Raw genomic sequence first — 19,656 nt, forward strand, 5'->3', positions numbered from 1 at the left:
TTTTCTTAATTTGTTGGAAAATGGTTTTTTTCCAGTAGGAACAGTGCTCACTACAAGTAGGTTTTCTCCACTTAGTTTTCACCTACCAGTGGCCGCCCCAGGTCCAGTACCCATTTGCGGCGGAGTGCATCTAAACTGAAAGCCGCATGTGCCCGCAACGATGCCGTAAACCAGCGGACTAGGTGTCTGCCTCTCCCCATGACGTGCAGATATTGCATGGTTAGATGTTGACTGGGCTCCGTGGTCACGTCCCCTCATTTGGCAGTCAACCTTGCTATCAGGGAGCGATGCGCTAAAAAAAACCCAGGTGGGAGCCCCTCCTCTGCCACCAGGGTCTTGTATGGTATGAGCTCACCATCCCGGTATAAATCTCCACATGTGCGAATATCAGCCTCCCACCATTCCGCAAGCATAGGAGCCGTGAGCACCCCTCCTCCACTAGGGGAACCCTCCAGAGGTATTGCCGGTGCGTAAGGGATGGTATTTTGGGTGAGATATAGAGCCCTCCGATAACATTTGTATGCCACAGCTAAGCGGAGCGGCGTCGGCCGAGCAAGTGTAGCGGCAGGGTGAAAGAGTCTGGTTATTCGTTCCAGCGAGTACAGCTGCAGTATTGTGGCCGTATCATCCCTACCCCTATCTGCCAGCCAGCTAGCAACCCATTGCAGCTGACCGGCAAGGTAGTAGTGTTTGAAACAAGGAGCAGCTAGGCCTCGCTGATCCATCGGTAGATATAACTTTGCTAGTGCCAGTCTATGCCAAGCGGTGCCCCAGATAAATGCCGTAACATCCTATTGAGCATGTTAAAACAGGCCGTCGGAATAAATAAAGGCAAATTAACGAAGTAGTACAGGAGACGAGGGAGCATGACCATTTTGGCGAGCGCCACCCTGCCTGTGGTGGTCAGCAGAAGTGTGCTCCAGAAGCGCACCTGCGATTTTAGCGCTGCGACTGCCATCCCCAGGTTCCCATCAAACAAATCAGTTGGTTGGCCGTAGATCTGTATCCCCAGGTAGCGAAAGGTACCCTCCCCTCCATTGGACCCATGTACCACCAAGAAAATATCCCGGGTCAGTGTTCCCCTCTCCAAAAGTGTAAAGACAGGATTTAATCCCGTTTTCGCTCGGAGGCACGAGATGGTGGCGAAGGTCTGCAGCAGTTGGGCCAGCTGTCCAGGCATGTGACCCACATCCCTCAAATACACCAACAGGACGTCAGCATAGAGTGACACCTGATGGACCGCGTCCGCCAACGGTATGCCATCCAGAGTCGCAAGTATAGCAACAGCTAGGGGCTCAATTGCCAGTGCGAACAGTAACTGGGACAGGGGGCACCCCTGCATGGTGCCTCGGCCCACCGGTATAGCATCAGAGACGTAGGGGCCTAGCCGCACTCGGACTGTGGGGCTTTTGTATAGTAGGTCAAACATTTGGAGGAACCCTATGTCCAACCCGTACCGCAGCAGCACAGCCAACAGGTAGCCCCATTCTAAGCAATCAAATGCCTTCTCCAGGTCAAGGATGAGACATCCCGCCCTGGGCCACTCGTGTGGCTTCAGCTGCCACCCTAAAGTACCTCCGTAGGTTCAACGACATGCACCTCGCGGGGACAAACCCATTCTGGTCAGCATTTAATAGGTGAGGGACCTCCGGTGCCAACCGTTCCGCCAGTACTTTTGCGAGGATTTTGTAATCTACATTAAGCATCGCCAGGGGTCTATATGATCCTAAAGCTCTGGGGTCTCTGTCTGGTTTAGGCAGGGAGACCAGGTATGCCTCCAGCATCGAAGGGGGTAACGACCCCGTCTCTACCGCCATGTTATATAACGCATGGAGTAATGGCACCAGGGACTCACGGTATGCTTTGCAGTACTCAGCAGGTAAGCCTTCCGGTCTTGGCGTCTTCCCAGACGCCATTGACTTGATCACCTCCCCAATTTCCTCTAAGAAGAGAGGTTCATTAAGTGTCTCCTTATGTTCAGCACCATATTAAAATCCTCACCTAGCAGCCAAGGGAGCCCAGCATAGGGGGTCAAGACCTGCGACAACTGTGTTAGAAAGGACGGCTAGTCTACTTTAGGGGCATACAATGATCCCAGTAACATCACTTGACTATTCAATTTCCCCCGCACAATGGTGTACCTGCCCTCCTGATCCACCACCACCTCTTCACAGGTGAAAGGAGTGCCTGCTCGTACGCAGATCAGTGTATCCCGCGCGTGCGCTGAAAAGGTAGTGCGATATATTTGCCCTCTCCAACGCCCGCGGAGCCTGTCAAGCTGTGTCTGGGTCATGTGTGTTTCCTGCAAAAGGGAGATACCCACTGAGTGCCGCTGGAGGCAGGAAAAGATAGTGTAACCCTTCGATGGCGTGTGCATGCCACGTATATTCCAGGTCGCGATGTTAGTGCGTGTCATTGTTAATCTGGTTAATCAGTCGCGGCTTGGGGCGCAGGGGCCGCACCAGGGGGTCGGTGCCATGGACGGAGGAGAGCATATCCGAGTGCTGCAATGTAAACAACATAACTGCAAACAGTATAACAGATGGGGCGTATCCCAACAGGGGCATCCATCCAAATCTCAGAAACAACAATTAATTGTGAGCTATTCCAGTGTAGTGCCTGGTGGGCGTGTGGCAACGATGACTTATCTGCACTATTCCCCCTCCCTTGCCTCTGGTGTATACGGGAGGTGCATCAATGTGTCCTGATCTAGACTAGTGCGCAGGTCCGATGCAAGCCACAGTAGAGTGCCCGTGATTGTAGGTGAACGCAGCGTCAAGAGCCACACATCCCACCCACGCGCGGCAGGCTGTCTCCTTGTATTACGCAGGTGCCCCTTTAGGCCCTGGCGGCACCCCTAGTGTGCAGTGCAGTTTAACGGTATGTGTAGAGAAATAGGAAAAACAAAACAAATCTCAACTTGCATAAGTTGACCATGTCTGAACTCAGCACAGCGTCATAATATCACATAATCTGGTCAGCAGTCTGTGGAGTCACCACTGGCAAGTTCAAGTCCTCCGAAATGATGATGGACGGAGATGATGAGCCACTGGTTACCACAGCACTGTATATGTGGGCCTCCATGCGGTCGCTGCTATGTACAGTCCCAAGGGTTGCCACCCCCTCTAGAACTTCCCGGCGTTCCATCCTGATTTTCTCCAGACTGGGCACTACTGGGCCCGGCCTTGCAGATTGGTGCGTCCCTCGTTGCCGTCGGGGTCTTCTCTCCGTCAGACTGCCAGTATCCGAACCCAGTGGTCGTGTTCCTGTCCACAGCCCCGACTCCTCCAGCCAGTCCCACGCTTCCGCCGGGGAGTCGAAAAATCAGGTCCCCTCCTTCGTGACCACTCTCAGCCGGGCCAGGAACAGCAGGGAGTAAGGCAACTCCAGCTCCCTAAGTTGACGCTTCACCGCCATGTAGTTGCTTCTGCGCCGTTGCACAGTTACGGTATAGTCCGGGAAGAACATGACTCGACTGCTTCCCACATTCAGATCACCTGACTTCCGTGTTTCACGCAGCACCACGTCCCTTGCCCGGTAATTAAGGAGTTTGAAAAGGAGCGGGCGGGGCCTGGCTCACGGCCTGGGCGTCTGTGCCGGCACCCTCCGCACTCTCTCCACGACAAACTGCTGCGATAGCGCATCCTGGTGCAAGAGATTGCGCAGCCAGCGCTCAACATACTGCTCCGGGTGTCTGCCTTACTCCCCCTCCGGAAGGCCCACCACGGGAATATTATTGCGGTGAGAGCGCCCTTCCGCGTCTTCTATTTGGTCTTCAAGCGCATGACCTGGTCAATCATGTCTTGTAGTGCTGCAGTGTGACTCTGGGTGACGGGCTGAAGCTCTTGGATTGCTTGGCCACGTACCGCAACCTTCTCGGCCAGCTTACAATGATCTGACTGGAGGAGGGTGAAATCCGATGTGACCTTGTCAATCTGTGTTTCCAGGGACTCCTTGGTCTGTTCCAAGGTGGTGCCAATCCTTTCTACTGCTGCAAGCACAGAATCCATCTTGGCCGCAAGAGCCGCACTCGGCTAGCAAAGCATTCAGTGGGCAATCCTCTCTGTGGGAGATGTCGTGAATTCTGCGGCCAGTTTCTCAGTGAGCAGATTGCCTGTCCCCGTGATTGGGAGGAAAACCACCCATGTTGCGCCAGCCACAGGTACTGGGGGCTTCACACCTGCAGGCTGCACCGTGCAATCTGCTCCCCCTCCACAGTGCAGGGATCCCCTCGCTCCTCCTCACTGGCCCAGGGGTGCTGCACTGTTGCCCCTGCGGCTCTAGTGTACTCCCTTTTGGGACCTCTTGTGTTGTTCACTATTAGTGACCGATGTGATCAGCACAGGCGCGGCGTGGCCCCACCAATAACACCGGGTAGATGCCCGTCTGTCTTACTGGAGGCTACTGGGTCATTGGACACTGCTTCCCTGTAATACTTCTGCCGTACGCTGCAGTCTCTTTTCAGCTGCACCTGGTAGAGCTCTGGCCTTCCCCTCCATCTTAATGCCACTGGTCTGCGTTCCACAGGGGCCACGCCCCTTGCCCCACAAGCAGGCGCCGCTCTACTAGTAGTACACCGGCCTGCTGATAATTGACAGTCCCTGGGCTCCCCTGTTGCACCGCGAGGGTCCAGCACCTCTCAGGCCCCGCTCCTCAGTGTCCCACAAGTGCCTCACCACCTATCTCCAGGGGCGCCCCATGCACCCGGGCCTGCATCTTGTACCAGGGGCGCACCACACAGGTCTCTGTTGCACGCAAAATACAGCAAACATTACCCATCTGCTCCCAGCCAGCCTCTGCTTTCTCAGGGCACACCAGGCGTACTGTCTCCCAGTCTCCTTCACGCTGGGTAACGGCTCATAGGTTTGTCCATGTTCGCTCAGGCCGCTGCATTCTGCCCAACGTACTTTGCCAGCAGGGGAAGACTGTCAGCTCTGCCCTGTATCCTGCTCCTGACATGCACGGGCCCGTGATCTGCGGTAACGTTCTGCAGATGCCGGTCTCTCCTGTCAGCTGCTCGCGTCCCACTTCTGCTGCAGGCCCGCGCCTCGCCTGGGCCTCACTCCTCACCGCAGTGCCCGCAAGCGGCGCCAATCGGCCCGGGTCTCCAGCTCACAGCGGGCTTCGGCAGCCCGCCGCCTAAACATATCAACTCCGGGACTCTGTACCTTTGCAGGGTCAATACAGGGCCAGACCCCCAGCGAGCCTCTAGCAGTCTCACGATGTATGCCGCGCTGAGGATGCAGCCTCAGGCTTCGGCGGCAGCTGTCACCGCACGGGGCGCATTGCGCCCCTTCCACTCCTGGGCCTCGATGCTCTCCCGGGCCACGGCCCCCCTTCAGCGCTCAACAATCGGCAAACCACCAGGCTGCACAGGTATCTCTCCACTTCGCCACACCAGTCCTGCACAATGTGGGCACGGATGACACCTCAGTAGGAGTAATCACAGGATAAACAGGGGGTATTGGCCGAAACGCTAGCAACTCACGTCCGCCATGTTGGCTGGCTAGCCATGCCCCCAACCCTAGCCCGTATACATGAACTAAAAATGGAATAGGACTCAATGGCAGAATCCGAGATCAATTATATCGCACACAGACACGTTGCGTGGGCCTTCTGAGAGGGTGGGCGCCCAGGCAGGAGTTTGGCCACCAAAATTAAATTTTGTGAAGACTATCACCACATAACTAAGATCACGGACCACCAGGGCACGGAGCACTACAACCCTGAGGTGATAGTAGAACAATTCCGCGGATTCTACTTGGACCTGTACACGTCACTGGGGACTCCGTCAGAGACAGATTTAGACACTTATCTATCTGACATCGCCTGCCGACAATATCTTCGTCAGCCCATAGATAAAGCGGATATAAAGGCGGATGTGTGTACATTACCAAACAAAAAGGCGCAGGGCCTGTTGGGGTCACGGCTGAATTCTACAAAGAATACAGCGATTTAGTTGCGCCGTATCTGCTGATAATGTATGCAGAAGCACACGAGGCCGGTGTGCTGCCGCCGTCTCTCCGTCAGGCCCTGATCATTACGCTATTAAAAAAAGATAAGGATCCGGACAGGTGCGAATCACACCGCCCGCTGTCTCTGATAAACCTAGACACCAAGATAGTGGCGAAAATACTAGCCACCAAGCTTCAGCTGCATATGCCTAACATGGTCCTCCCGGACCAATCTGTATTTATCCCGGGGCGCTCCACATCTAATAATCTGAGAACCATCTTTGCCATGTTCCATGTACTAAACTCCGCACTGCCAGCTGCTGCGGTCCTTCAGGACGCAGCGAAAGCATTTGACACCATTAAGTGGAGTTACATGTTTCATATATTACAACGCATGAGCTTCCCGTCACTGTACTTGGGTTGGATACGTCTTCTATACAATAGCCCCACGGCGCTGGTGCGAGTCGGGGGACTGACATCATCGTTCCAGATATTTGGATGCAACCGTCAGGGGTGCCCGCTCTCAACTTTACTGTTTGCCATGACCCTAGAGCCACTTGCTTGCATTATATGGCAACGCCACAGAGAATCGACACTGAATTTCTTACATTGTCCTGTGAGTATATCACTCTATGCAGATGACATGGTCTTATTTGTGAGGGAACCGGGTCCGTATCTAGCGTAGGTGTTACAGGAATATATTTGTTTTAGACTTTTTTCGGGACAGCAAATTAACTGAGATAATTAGATTGTTGTTCCACTGACACCGAACACACCCCTGCAAATATGGATTACCCTTTGGTAAGGACCACTGATCCGGTGAAATACTTGGGGGTGTGGATACACCGTGATCCCGACCTAGTGATCGGGAGAACTATGGCAGAGCATACGCTGCCCTCGAGCAGCAAGAAGACAGGTGGAATAAGTTGCCACTTTCAATGGCGGATCGAACAGCGATCATTAAAATGGTCGTACTTCCAAGTTTTTTATTCTGTAACACCCCAATTAAGCTGATGCGACAGTTTTTAGAGACATCCGCTCTACGCTCACTCGTTTGATCTGGGGGGTAAGCAGGCCCGGGTAAGCTGGACTACACTTACACTGGACTACACCAGGGGAGGATTCAGTGCTCCAGACCTCTTTATATATTACATTTGTGCCCAAGCACAATATGCCTACTATTGGTTTAGACCGCATGCTTACACTCCACACGTCGCAGTGGATGATGGAGATGCACACCCAACCCCGCTATCCGGTGTCCTCACACACAAACAGAGGAACACCACAAACTGAAATCAACACAATAGATACGACAATTGCAGCTTGGCAAGCTATAGGCAAGATGACTAATAGGCTTCCAGTATATGCACCGGCACTACCAATTGCACATCATGCGACATTATCAGTGACGAGGGAAAAGGGCCCACTCAGGACACTGAGAGAAGCGGGAATGGTGACGATGCGAGACATATACCCAGATGGGCACTTCCTTATGGCAAAAGACCTGAGTTACACAACTAATCCCTCGCCCCTGTTTACATTCACCATTCACAGACTGGGACAAGCGATCAAAGTACATTACCACTCGTACCCATTAGAACCCCGGTGCAGCTACTGGTTGCACCTACTAGAAGTAAACTTGTAACAAAACTCTACAGAGAGGTGCGCGATGGGAGGGACTTTAGATCGAATAGGAGTCTGGACCGCTGGAATAGTTGTTTAGCTCCACCACTACAGGAAACAGAATGGGACCATATATGTAGGCTGACCAGCACGCCTGTTAAATTGCACAGATCTGGCCTCAGAAAAACAAGTAATTGTAAACGATGCAGGCAACCTGATGCAGACTTTTTACATTTAGTGTGGGGGTGCAGACTAGTGCTGTTATTTTGGGAAGGGGTATTGAAACAACTACAGGAAATGACTGGGATTGCATTGCAGTGTGTGCCCTCGATATGCTTGCTATGTCATGTACCTCACTTAAAGTGTGTGATGGGTAAATTTGAGCGTGTGTCGCTCTTACTGGCCAAGCGCCGGGTCGTACTACATTGGGAAAGTGTGTTAGCCCCCAAGACTAAATGTTGGGTGACGGATATGATATATTGTAATGAAAACCTAGTGTTATATGCAGTGTAGAACATTAAGGTTCTTTTAATATATAGGGTATGAAGGGCCCTTTCTGCTCTAGAGTCTGGGCGATGGAAAAAGACTGGTACCTTTATTGTTTGATCAAGGTGGAAAGGAGAGACCATCTTAGTAAGAAATGTAGGTTCAGTTCTAGGAACAACCCTATCTACATGAACCTGCATAAAAGGTTCTTGCAAAGTGAGGCTTGCAACTCCCAGATGCCCCTTAGTTAGGTGATGGCTAAGAGGAAAGCCACTTTCCAAGAGATATTGGAAGACAGGAATGCAATGTCTCGAATGGACGGGGATCATGAGTCATTTGAGTACTATACTGAGGTTCCAGATAGAAGCAGGTGACACTCAAGGTGGAATCATTACATGGTCTTCCATAAAGGCTTTAATGATAGAACTTTTGAAAGGAGAAGAATGCTCTCTTTTTCTCAAGTATGCAGCGATGGCTGCAAGATGCCATAAAGAAATATATGCTAGCCCTACTTTCTGTAGGTGAAGCAAATAGCAGACAATGTCTTTGACTGCCAGTTTAAGCGTGTCTAGGTTCTTGATTTCACAATAGTGGAAAACCCTTTTCCACTGTACTACATTGTAGGCTCTAGTATCAGGTCTGCAAGCACCCTTTCAGATGCCCATAAAGTCTTGTGTCAGACTTGAGTATTAAAATTTTAAGCCCTCAGGTATCAAATTGCTAAACTGAGTTTCAAATGGTCTGGATGCCTGACTGTGCCTTCTATGAATGGAAAGAACTGGCAAGGGGGAAAACAGCAGGCAAATTTCCCTTACCAGTTTATCTACAGTGCATTGCTCATTGAATGTGGGTGCGGGAACTTGAAGACAATGTTTTGGCAGTTTATGTTTTCGTGAGTGGCAAGTAGATATATTTGCAAAAAAAACCAATGGTGGAAGTGGGACTTGTTAGTGGAGTTCCCAGTCGTAGGAACCGTGCATTCTGCTGAGCAGGTCAGCAAAATCATTGTCTACTCCTGGGCGGTACTCCGCTAGGAGGTGTATCTTATGGTGAATCACCTAATGAAAAATTTTCTGCACCAGTGCTGAAAGCTGTGGGAAGCAGGTGCTATCCTGTTTCTGTAAGTATTACATGGTGGGCATGCTATCAGTTTTTATCAATACCACCTTGCTCAAAATGTTCTGAATTAAGGCTTTGAGGGCCAGGTGAATGACAAGAAACTAGAGGTAGTTGAGGTGAAACCCCTGTTGTTGGGGTGACCAGAGATACTGAGCCGCCATGGTATGGAGATGTGCCCGCTCAGCCAGAAAAAGAAGCACTCATGGTGATGGTCACCTGCAGAAAAAAGTCTGCAAAGGGCCTGCCTTGCAGAAAATGATTTCTGCTCCACCACTGAAAACAGCGAGGAGAACTGGCCCTTACCAACACTAAATCCAGTAGAAGACCCTCCGTTTGTGACCACTGTGCTGAGAGAAACTCATGAAACAGGACCTTGTGAAATCTGGAGTTGGGAACTATGGCTATGCAAGAAGCCATCATTCCTAAGAAATGCATAAGTGTCCTGAAAAAAAGCAGCTGCTGCTGGAATGCGATCACCCTCCGAGGACTGGATCAAGCCTTCCCGGTGAAGACTTTGAAGATTGATTTCAGAAAGGGTTGAATCTGTAGGGTTTGAAGGTGGAACATAGCAGCATTTATTCAGAATCCTTATCTGTGGAGTAGGGAGATAGCAGCTTGGGTGTCCACTAGACATTGTTGCCTGCTTGTACTCCTGATCAGCCAATCGTCAAAACTGGGTAAGACATGTGTGCCTTCCACCCTGTGGTGGGCGACTTACACTCTCCCGACTCCCAGCCTTTTGTGAACACTCTAAGGCCTGCGGTAATCCCGAAGGGTAACACCTTGAATCGGTAGAGTTGTCCACTCACCAAGAAGCAAAGCAAGCTGATACATTCGTATGTGAAAGTAGGCCTCCTTCAGATCTAAATCAGTCATTAAGTCACCTTGCTGCAGCAGTGGGATAACATCCTGTAAGGTTATCATAAGGAATTGGTCTGAGAGGATGAATTTGATTTCCGTTAGCCATCGATGATAAACAAAACTGAAGGTAATGCCAATAAAGTGCCAATGTAGATGTTCTCCTGAAAACAGGGTTAAAGTTCTTACCACGCCGTCCAGAAATGCAAATGTCGAAAGCGTCTATGTCCAGGAGTCTTGTCAGTAGGCATCCGAACAAGAAGGTGGAATAAAACAATACAACAATCGACTCCGTGCCCATACACATTCCCTACTAAGGAAAGAGTCATAGGATACCTTGCAACTTGTAGAGACTTCTTTGACCAAAAACAACTTGGAAAGTCGAAGCCCAACACTAGATGACAGAGGTATGCAGAGCATGTGTATCTACAGCCACACATGCTACTTACATTAAGAACCTTATCATGACCTAAGTCCTTTTAGGGTATCAGGAACACCAGGCATGCATTGGTGGTGACCTACCTCAAGCGGTTCCAAATGTTAGAATAAGTTCCTTTAGTAATGAGGGGCCCACTTGTCCTGTATTGGCTGGACATAGACCATTTCCATACATACCAAATTTGCCTCATGCAGATGTGAATAGATTACTGAATCAATTAGTAGAGCCTACAGACAGGTTAGACAGTATGTTTTACAAACAGCTGTGACAATTAACCCCACCCCCTTCAGACCCAAACCATATCTGTATGCCTGGGTACAGGCAATCTGTCCACAAAGTATACATGCTATCATGAGCAAGCACCCACAAAACAACAGGAGATTCCATTTTGGATTGCTTAAAAGACCAACCAATTGGAAGTGGTCCATCATCCCACAACGCTCCAAGCATGGCAAATAATTTTGACTGTCTATCTTCCTTTGGTATGGTGCCACCAGTAGAAGACTGCAACAACTAAGGAAAACGTACTTGATCGTATTTACACTATACGCATATCACAACCTCATTACTAGTTTTACAAAATTAGCATGGAGCTGCACAATCTTTAGATTTAGTAATTAAATTGACAAGCAATGTTTTAGCAGTTTCCTCGATTATTCTGAGCAACATCTGAGGGATACGTGGAGAATCGTGGCTCAGTGGTTAGAGGCGGCAGACCCGGAAGCTGAGATCGACCGTGGACCAGGGTTCGATTCCCCGCCTCGGCGGGTCTCCGGCTCAAAATTCCACGGACTCGACAATTCTCGCTCCGGTGCCTACTCGAATCACGGGGTCACACTCTGCAACTCTGGGCAATAGCTTGCTTAATCTCCACTACGGCCCCTCGCGGCGGGATGCCTGGCTTTCACCTTGTGGACACCCTGCCGGGGTTTCTCACAGGGGAATACCAGGACGGGTTCCCTAAGCAAGCGCCAGGATGCCCTTTGGGTGACAGGTTTGCGCTATATAAGTACACCTACATTTACATTTACATACTACCGTCCTGGTAGTACAACAGAGGTTAGCAACAATTCCAGGTCCACATCATGAACATGAATTACAGAATTTTTTTCCAGAAGTTTACACCTCAGTGGGCCACGAGACCTTCAGTTTGTGAGCCACTGACCCACAAAGTAAAAGGTGAGATTGAGGTTTGCAGAAAGCAGGAAGCCGCGCCGGAGTCTAAAAATAAACAAAAGACAAAACAGAAAATAAGGTCTGGATCTCCCTAAACACAGGAATCCAGCTGGTGTGGATAAAATATAAGGGACCATGAAACAATTAAACATCCAGATCTGTATCAGTATCATGATAGTTGCTCTGTTTGTTCTTTCCAGGACTCTGCAAGTAAAAGGACTGACAAAAGTGGCCGAACTGTGGACTGCAGATAAGTCTAGTATGTCAAGCAGAAAAGCTAATCTGGACAAGAGGCTGATATCAGCGTAAAGAGAACGGTTCGGTCTCCAAGACTGCCTTTAAAAAGAAGAAACATACCAGACTAAAAAAGAGAAATGCCCAGAAAACTACAGATGCTTGGAGCTTTGTCTGACAAATGTTCCTTCTCCAGCTCTCATGGTCTCTGGTAGTAGTCTCCATTTCAATTTTACCCAGAGAAGACCCTCCTTTTGTGGAGTGAGCCTTAGTGGTTGGTATACAGGGTTCACATCCATCCCTGAACATGTAGCTGGAGCAGCTATCAACGTTTGAAACAGTAGCTGAATCAGGACTGTCTGGGCAAGTTAAACTTGGGGCAGAATAGTGCTTTGGGCTGATATTTTGGTTTTCGAAGCTGGACCAGGATTTCCATTAACACACAGTGAATGCCAGAACCTGCATTACAGCAGAAGGAAGCTCCCCCAGAACATGACATCGGGAGCCTTGGAAATCACCCTAGCCTTCAACTTCAAGTTACTCTGCAGAGAGGCAGCCATATTATGGGGCACATTGAGCAAAGCAAAACACACACGATGATGGACGGAATGTTGCACAACGGCAAAACATTCACCCCCAGTCACAGATCTGGGTTTAATCCATCGTTATTTTGCTCACCAAGCCACCCTAGTTCAGACATGGCCATCCTAGGACCGGTTTCTGCTGTTCACCCTATGTGGGAAGGGTATGCCAGGACGTGGGTCCCTTGCTCACTAAGCCACTGGAGTCAAGCTATCCTGGCTGAAGACGGCTGATAGCCAGAAACCGGTCCTAGGATGCTTGATTCCGTTCCAGGAAAGACATGGCTTGGCAGTTCGGGCTGGACCTGAGGCACAGGGTCAAGACTGATTTGCATATGGCCAAGTCTGAACTGGGGTGGCTTGGTGAGCAAAATAACGATGGATTAAACACCAGAAAATTGGAATTAAAGGAAGAAGCGTGGTCTAAACTTTCATCACCTGAGGTTTTGAGAGACAGTGGGAAATTTTGGGCGACCATAAATCAACCCTTGTTCTCTAATGAAGTGAACTCATCCCTCGACTATAATGTACCAGATGATGATTGGATAGCTCACTTTGAGAAAATATATAGTCTGCCAGATAAGGAGAATGACATAGATCCTATCCTACTCGAGAAATTAGTTCCCTTGGTGGTATTTGAGGTCGCTGAAGTCGAAAGGGCGCTAGGGGAGATGACAAAGAACAAGGCCCCTGGCCCTGATGGGGTCCCTGCCGATTTGTTCAAGGCGGCCCCAAAATTTTGGTCAATAATTTTGACAAATGTGTTTAATGTCCTGGGCCCAAATAGTCTCCCGGCCTCCTGGTTCAAATCCATAATTGTTCCGGTCTTTAAAAAGGGGGATAGAGAGGACCCTTCCTGTTATAGGCCTATCTCCTTGATAGATTCCTCCGTAAAAATTTTGGGTCGTGTCATCTTACCTAAATTGATGGAGTGGATGGAAGACAGAGGGGTCCTGTCTACTGCACAATATGGACTTAGAGCAAAAAGGAGCACACTTGATCAATGCCTCAATCTCCAACTCCTAATTGATAAGTATACCAAAGCTAAGGAGGGGTCATTGTATATGGGGTTTATGGACTTCTCCTCTGCCTTTGACCTGGTAAACAGGTAAACAGGTCAAAGCTGTGGCAGATTTTATTAAATATGGGCTTTGACCCCGTCCCTAGTATATTTTCTAGCTGACCTTCATTCTGGTCTTTTAGCCTCAGTGAGGGTTACCAATGAAGGGCGCTGCACTAGTTATTTTAGCTCAGAAAGGGGGGTCAGACAAGGGTGCATTCTGGTCCCCCTTCTTTTTACCTTGTATATCAATGCTCTGGAGCCAGCTTTAGGGGCAGTGTCACAGGACGTACCGCGTATAGGAGATCTGGTTATACCAGTTCTCCTGTACGCTGATGACGCCGTTCTTCTGGCTCGTACGGGGGTAGGTCTCCAAAGGCTGTTAAGACGCCTTTGTGAGTTTCATGGAGACCCTGGATTTAAAAATAAATACAAAAAAGTCCCACGTTATGTTGGTAGGGACGTGCTCCAGGAAAAACAGAGCCAAACCCTTTATTTGTGGTGCTGAGGTAATTGACAGGGTGCCCATGTTTCCCTACTTGGGGTATTATTTGATGAAAGAGGGAGCTGGGCCCCACAATGTAACAGCAGAAGTATTGCATTTGCTAGAACCACCTCAGCTCTTCTGGGTTTTGTAAAAAAGCTCGGAGATAGACCAGTAGAGGCAATAATAAAGGTATATAGAGCAAAATGTCTTGTGGTTGCCACGTATGGCTGTCCGATATGGGGATATTCCCCCCAAGACAGAATTCAGGTGATTAAACAAATTCTTGAGATCAGTCTTAACAGTTCCCCAGTCCACCCCCACCTATTCGATCCATACTGAGTTGGGGGTGGGATATGTAACTGATTTGATAAAAACAGCTCCACTAACATGCTGGCTGAAGGCTTGGCTTAACCAAGAAATCTCCCTGAATCATACTATACTTAAAGATTGCCTCCTGCTGGGTAACGTCAGAGAAGTGTGGCTCACTGGTTAGAGGAGGCAGACCTGGAAGCAGAGGTCAGCCCGGGACCAGGGTTCAATTCCCAGCTCGGCGGGGTCTTGAGTCCTAAAATGTCCATGGACTCGACAATTCTCGCTCCGGTGCCTACTCGATTCACGGGTTCACACTCTGCGACTCTGGGCAATAGCTTGCTTAATCTCCACAACGGCCCCTCGCGGCGGGATGCCTGGCTTTCACCTTGCGGATACCCTGCCGGGGCTATCTCACAGGGGAATACCAGGACGGGTTCCCTAAGCAAGCGCTTAGAAACCGCTCGGTGATTTGCGCTATATAAATTCCTGTACATTTACATTTACATTTACAAGATTCCCTGGCTCGCTTATATTAAATCTAGCTTTGAAAAAATAGGGCATCCCGAGCTTTTTCTTTCCCCAGAGATTATAACAAGAATGGACGTCTTACAGACAAAAAACGCTATGATGAACTTGTTATCCCTGGAGAGAGGAGGAGGCAGAAATTAGGAAACCAACTGTTAGAGCGAACTATGTCTTAGTTAGCTCTCCTGGACATGAACTCTATCTCACTATAGTGAACCGCCCCTATCATAGGCACCTTTTAACCAGATTTCGTTTTAATTTGATTCATTTTTCGCTAGGTTGCTTTCTCAACTGGTGCACCCCAAATAAGGCCAGTCCCTGTAGATGTGATGACTTCTCGACGCAGGACACTTTACATTTCCTTATGTTCTGTGATCATTATAGTGATATTAGGAGTAAGTTCTTGCTGCCTATTCTGAGGGAGGCTGGGTTTACACAGGTTAGGCCAGCCCTTCTGTATCTTCAACAACTAAATACTCATCGTATAATATTTTCTGTTGCGAGCTTCTTAGTAGCCGCTGTACGAATTAGGAATAGGAGTATCAGTACGCCACCCACCTTAGTTAACCTAGTTTAGGAGGAACTTTATTTTATCTTTGTCCATATTACGGCACCAATGAAGATATGAAAAGATAATAGAGTCTATTGCAGTTTTTATTCTGTTTTTATGAAATAATTATGCCTCAATGTTTTTAAAGAAAATTATTGTTGTTGATGGTGTATGCTGTGTAAATAATCTTCTGTATAATTGTATCGTGTCTATTTATGATATTAATTTATCGAATAAAAGTAATTTGACTGAGTGACTGACACTTGGAATGGTGAATCATTTTTATATGTTCTATGGTGCCTCAACCAAACTGAACTTGATTTACAAAAGGGAGCTAGGTTTTTGAGAGCACCCTTAGCAATGGGCCTAACATCACAACAAGACTGAAGAAGGTTAGGGCAATTCAGTTCTAGTTGGTTGTTCATGATCATTCTGCTTCTTCTTATGCCTCTCCCATTGTGCAAGAGACCAACTGTGTCCACAAGCGAGGGGACGACTATTATCCACATTATGTTTTTTACCAAAGTGCTCTGCATACCAATCTGTCAACTACTAATCGTAAAATATGGGCTTAACAGCCCAAGAGTCAAACAGAAAAAGACAACACTGACCTAAAAAGAAGATGGATTTGTTTCCCTGGTAAGGGTCTCAGGACTTAAGCATGTAAGGGCTTTGTCCCTCAAGGGTCCTGTAGTCCTGAGTACTGCATTTCAATTCCAATAAACATAACCAAAGTCTGGTTGAAATAAAAAGTTGTTTGGCTCTTGTGACCCAGTACTTTCATCATCCTTAGGGTTAAACACACCAACACTGTGTGTGTCACTTTATGGTGGTGTGACCTTCATAAAGAAGCAAGATTGCCACTTATGGGGATGCTCTCCTACATCAATGACCGGAATTGAGTTCCGTACTGCGTCTAATGGGCTTGACCCTGCACTTAGCCTCCTGGCTTTCTTGTCCTAGTGATGAAATATAATGTTTTGTTCGCATCAGTGGCCCTTTATACCACAGGCAAGGAAGGTAACTGTAAAGTGACATCACATAGGTGGTACACAGAGTTCAACAGATGACTGCTCCAAAGCATGGGACATTGAGATTACCAGAGTCTTCGGCTGCAAACAACCAATGGTAAAGCAACCTATTCCAATAATGAATCACCTTATACACAGAAGAAAAGTGAAACAGACAAAAATAAACCCCAGTTAAAGGGGACACACTCTATTAGGAAAACCTCTGAGCAGGAGAGACCAGTATTTACTTTAAAAGCAAATTCAGATCTGAAGTGCAATTGCCAGGGTGTGCACAGAACATATGTAGGACATACCTATTCTAGGAAGAAACTGGTAGATAAATAAAAAAAAAAAAGACTTCCGAAAATGGAGCTAGCCTTTATTAACAGTTATACTGGGATGAATTGATGAATGGTACTATCTTAAACTCAATTCGACAGCATGTCCAACTACAAAAAAATGAATACATTAAACTTAACACTTCCAAACCTCACCTTTTTGTACCTCAGTCACAGCTGCTGCTTCGGGCACAAAATCTACCTGCAATGATAAAGATATCCAATGGAAATATTAACATTTAATGAACAAAACATCTAATAATATAATTATAGATGGATTACCGTATATTAAATATTGTACTATAAAAATATTGCAGCAAAAATAGCAACTACAACATTGTGAGTTATAGATTTACTATTCTTAAATCTACATAGATCAATACTTACCTTCATGATATTGTGCTAAACGATATTTTGGCAACAATATTTTAGCACCACAAATTCTTTCCCCATGACATTCAACCTACACAGACATTGTGCCTCGCAGTAACCAAAAGGTTTAACTTCTTAAAAAAGCCTCAGTCTTATCCAAGTCTCTAAAATATGTGAAAAATCCAGGTGCGCGTGTTTAAATAATTTGACATTAAAGCGCCTCATTAACTGGAAAAAATAGGCTTTTGAACTGCGACAAAAACAACAGACAACACAAATGTTAATTAACACAGCAACTTAGAGGCTAATCAATTTGGTGATACTGCTAAAAAAAACATTTTGACCACATCAAAACACAAATATGGTTTATGCTTCACAACATGAGAAAGAAAAAGGATTTAAGATTTCTAAAATACCCACAAGTTTTTTTGTTTAAAACTTAGTTTGATTGATCGTTTATATTTCACAACAATAACAATATTCAATACAACACCTCTTGGAGTCACTTAACACCCCTCTCTCTCCTTTGTTGTATACATAGACCGATACTGTGTCCCCCCCCACTCCGTGGTAATTCAAAATACCAAAGTTGGTTCTCAGTGTAAGTCCCCAGGCTCTCAAGTTGACACCACTCCCAGTCTTTTTTCAGACCTCCTGCACCTAGGGTGGTTAGTCTTTATTCTTGTCATGGGCCTGAAACTTTCTTAAATTTCCTCGGGCATACCCCTTTTTGTAGACTGATTTCTCTGCCAACATATGTTGGTCGCCCATTTTTCCACAGATGTGGCATTTCTGCTGCCCCATAGCTGCACTACGTCCCTACTTGCCACAATCAGTGCTATGTTACACCACAGCGAAGTGTATTTGGTCAGTGTCTGCTCTTCCCATTTTCCTAGAGTTGCCAGCACCAGGCCCACCTTTATGTCTTCCCCAGTAACCTCTGCGAGTTAGCCGCCCACCAATTCCAATAATATCTCACCCTTTGACAACCCCACAGTGTAAGTAGTAGCGTCTCAGATGGTCTGCAGCTTCTCAGGCATTTATCTGTGTCTGTCATCCACATGAACAATTGTTACTTACCTGTAAACAGGTGATTCTCCAGTATTGGTGTCTTTCATAGATTCACATGCTTGAATATTCCCCGTCGTCGAAGTGGAAGCCCCACGGTCAATAAAATAGCAATAAAATCCCAATAAAATATGTATATAAAAAACATATCACAAATTCCAAAACCAGAAATACTTATAAGTACCAGGTTAGCATCAACACGTAGGAATACATAGGAGAAAAAGAAACAGTTTTTTAACAAATCCGTGTCATATGTTAGTCCAAACTACAGCCAATCAGGCGCAAACAACCCTCTAGAACCTTCTCCTCAGAGGCTCAGGCTCTCAGATTTTCGCAGCACAGGAGTGACAAGAGTCTAGGAGGAGAAGCAAGCCTCTGAGGGGAGGAGGGTGGGTCGCATGTGAATCTATGAAGGACACCAATACTGGAGAGCCACCTGTTTACAGGTAAGTAACAATTGTTCTTCTCCAGTATTGGGGTGTCTTTCATAGATTCACATGCTTGAATAGACTAGTGAGCAGTAGTAGCCGGCCGCAGGCCAAAAACAGCATTGCATAGGCATGAAAATGCATAAAATGTCAAAATGTTGCCAGGCAAATAATAACAATAAACCATATAGGCGGAGGTTAAGGACAGAGGCTCACCTTATTTAAAAAGATTGCGAAGCACCGCTTGGCCCACTGACGTATCAGCTTCGTTGATCATCTCAAGGCAGTAATGTCTCGTGAAAGTGTGCCTGCTGGACCACGTAGCTGCTCAACATATTTGGTGTATCGGCACACCAGCAAACAGGGCAGCAGAGGATGACATCGCCCTGGTGGAATGAGCTCTCACTGAAGATTGAAGGGGCTTGCCAGCTTTCTGATGGCAGAAAGAAATTCCCTAAGAAATCCAACGTGCAATAGTTGGCTTGGTAACAGTACGCCCTTTGCGCATGCGTGTGTAAGCAACGAATAGTTGATCAGACATACGAAAGGGCGCCGTCCTGTCGATGTAAAACTTAAGGCATCTTTTAACGAAGAAAGTTTTTAAGAACACTGGTTCATTGAGGTGAAAGTCAGCTGGCACCTTAGGCATGAAAGCCGGATTGGTGCGAAGCACAACACAGTCCGATTTGAATTGAAGGAAAGGAGGTTTAATGGTAAAGGCGTGAATATCACTCACGCGACGTGAAGAGGTCAAAGCAAGAAGAAGAGCCACCTTCCAGGTTAACATTTTTAAATCAGCTTTGTGGATGGGCTCAAAGGGCGCCTTCATCAATTGCGCCAAAACAACATTGAGATGCCAGGTAGGAGGAGGACGGCGAATGGGCGGGAACATCCTAAACAGTCCTTTGAAAAATTGCCGAATGACTCTGGAAGAGCAGAGAGAAGAAGAACCATCCTGCCGGAAACGAGATATTGCCGCCAGGAAAACTTTCAAAGTGGAATGGGAAATTCCCGATTGAGCCAGCTGTAGAAAGAA

At 47.5% G+C, this 19,656-nt stretch overlaps 1 protein-coding gene across 4 annotated transcripts in view; it reads right to left on the reverse strand.

The window, feature by feature from the left end:
* Positions 1 to 19,656, reverse strand: part of NSD3 (nuclear receptor binding SET domain protein 3) — a 1,711,795-nt gene that overhangs the window by 1,064,664 nt on the left and 627,475 nt on the right. For all 4 annotated transcript variants that reach the window (XM_078666314.1, XM_078666313.1, XM_078666315.1 and 1 more), the window contains exon 8: positions 16,909 to 16,954. In XM_078666314.1, the coding sequence (XP_078522440.1) occupies positions 16,909 to 16,954 (46 nt within the window). The remainder of the gene's footprint in view (positions 1 to 16,908; positions 16,955 to 19,656) is intronic.

This window comes from Lissotriton helveticus, chromosome 11, assembly GCF_964261635.1.
Source record: "Lissotriton helveticus chromosome 11, aLisHel1.1, whole genome shotgun sequence".
Lineage (NCBI taxonomy): Eukaryota > Metazoa > Chordata > Amphibia > Caudata > Salamandridae > Lissotriton > Lissotriton helveticus.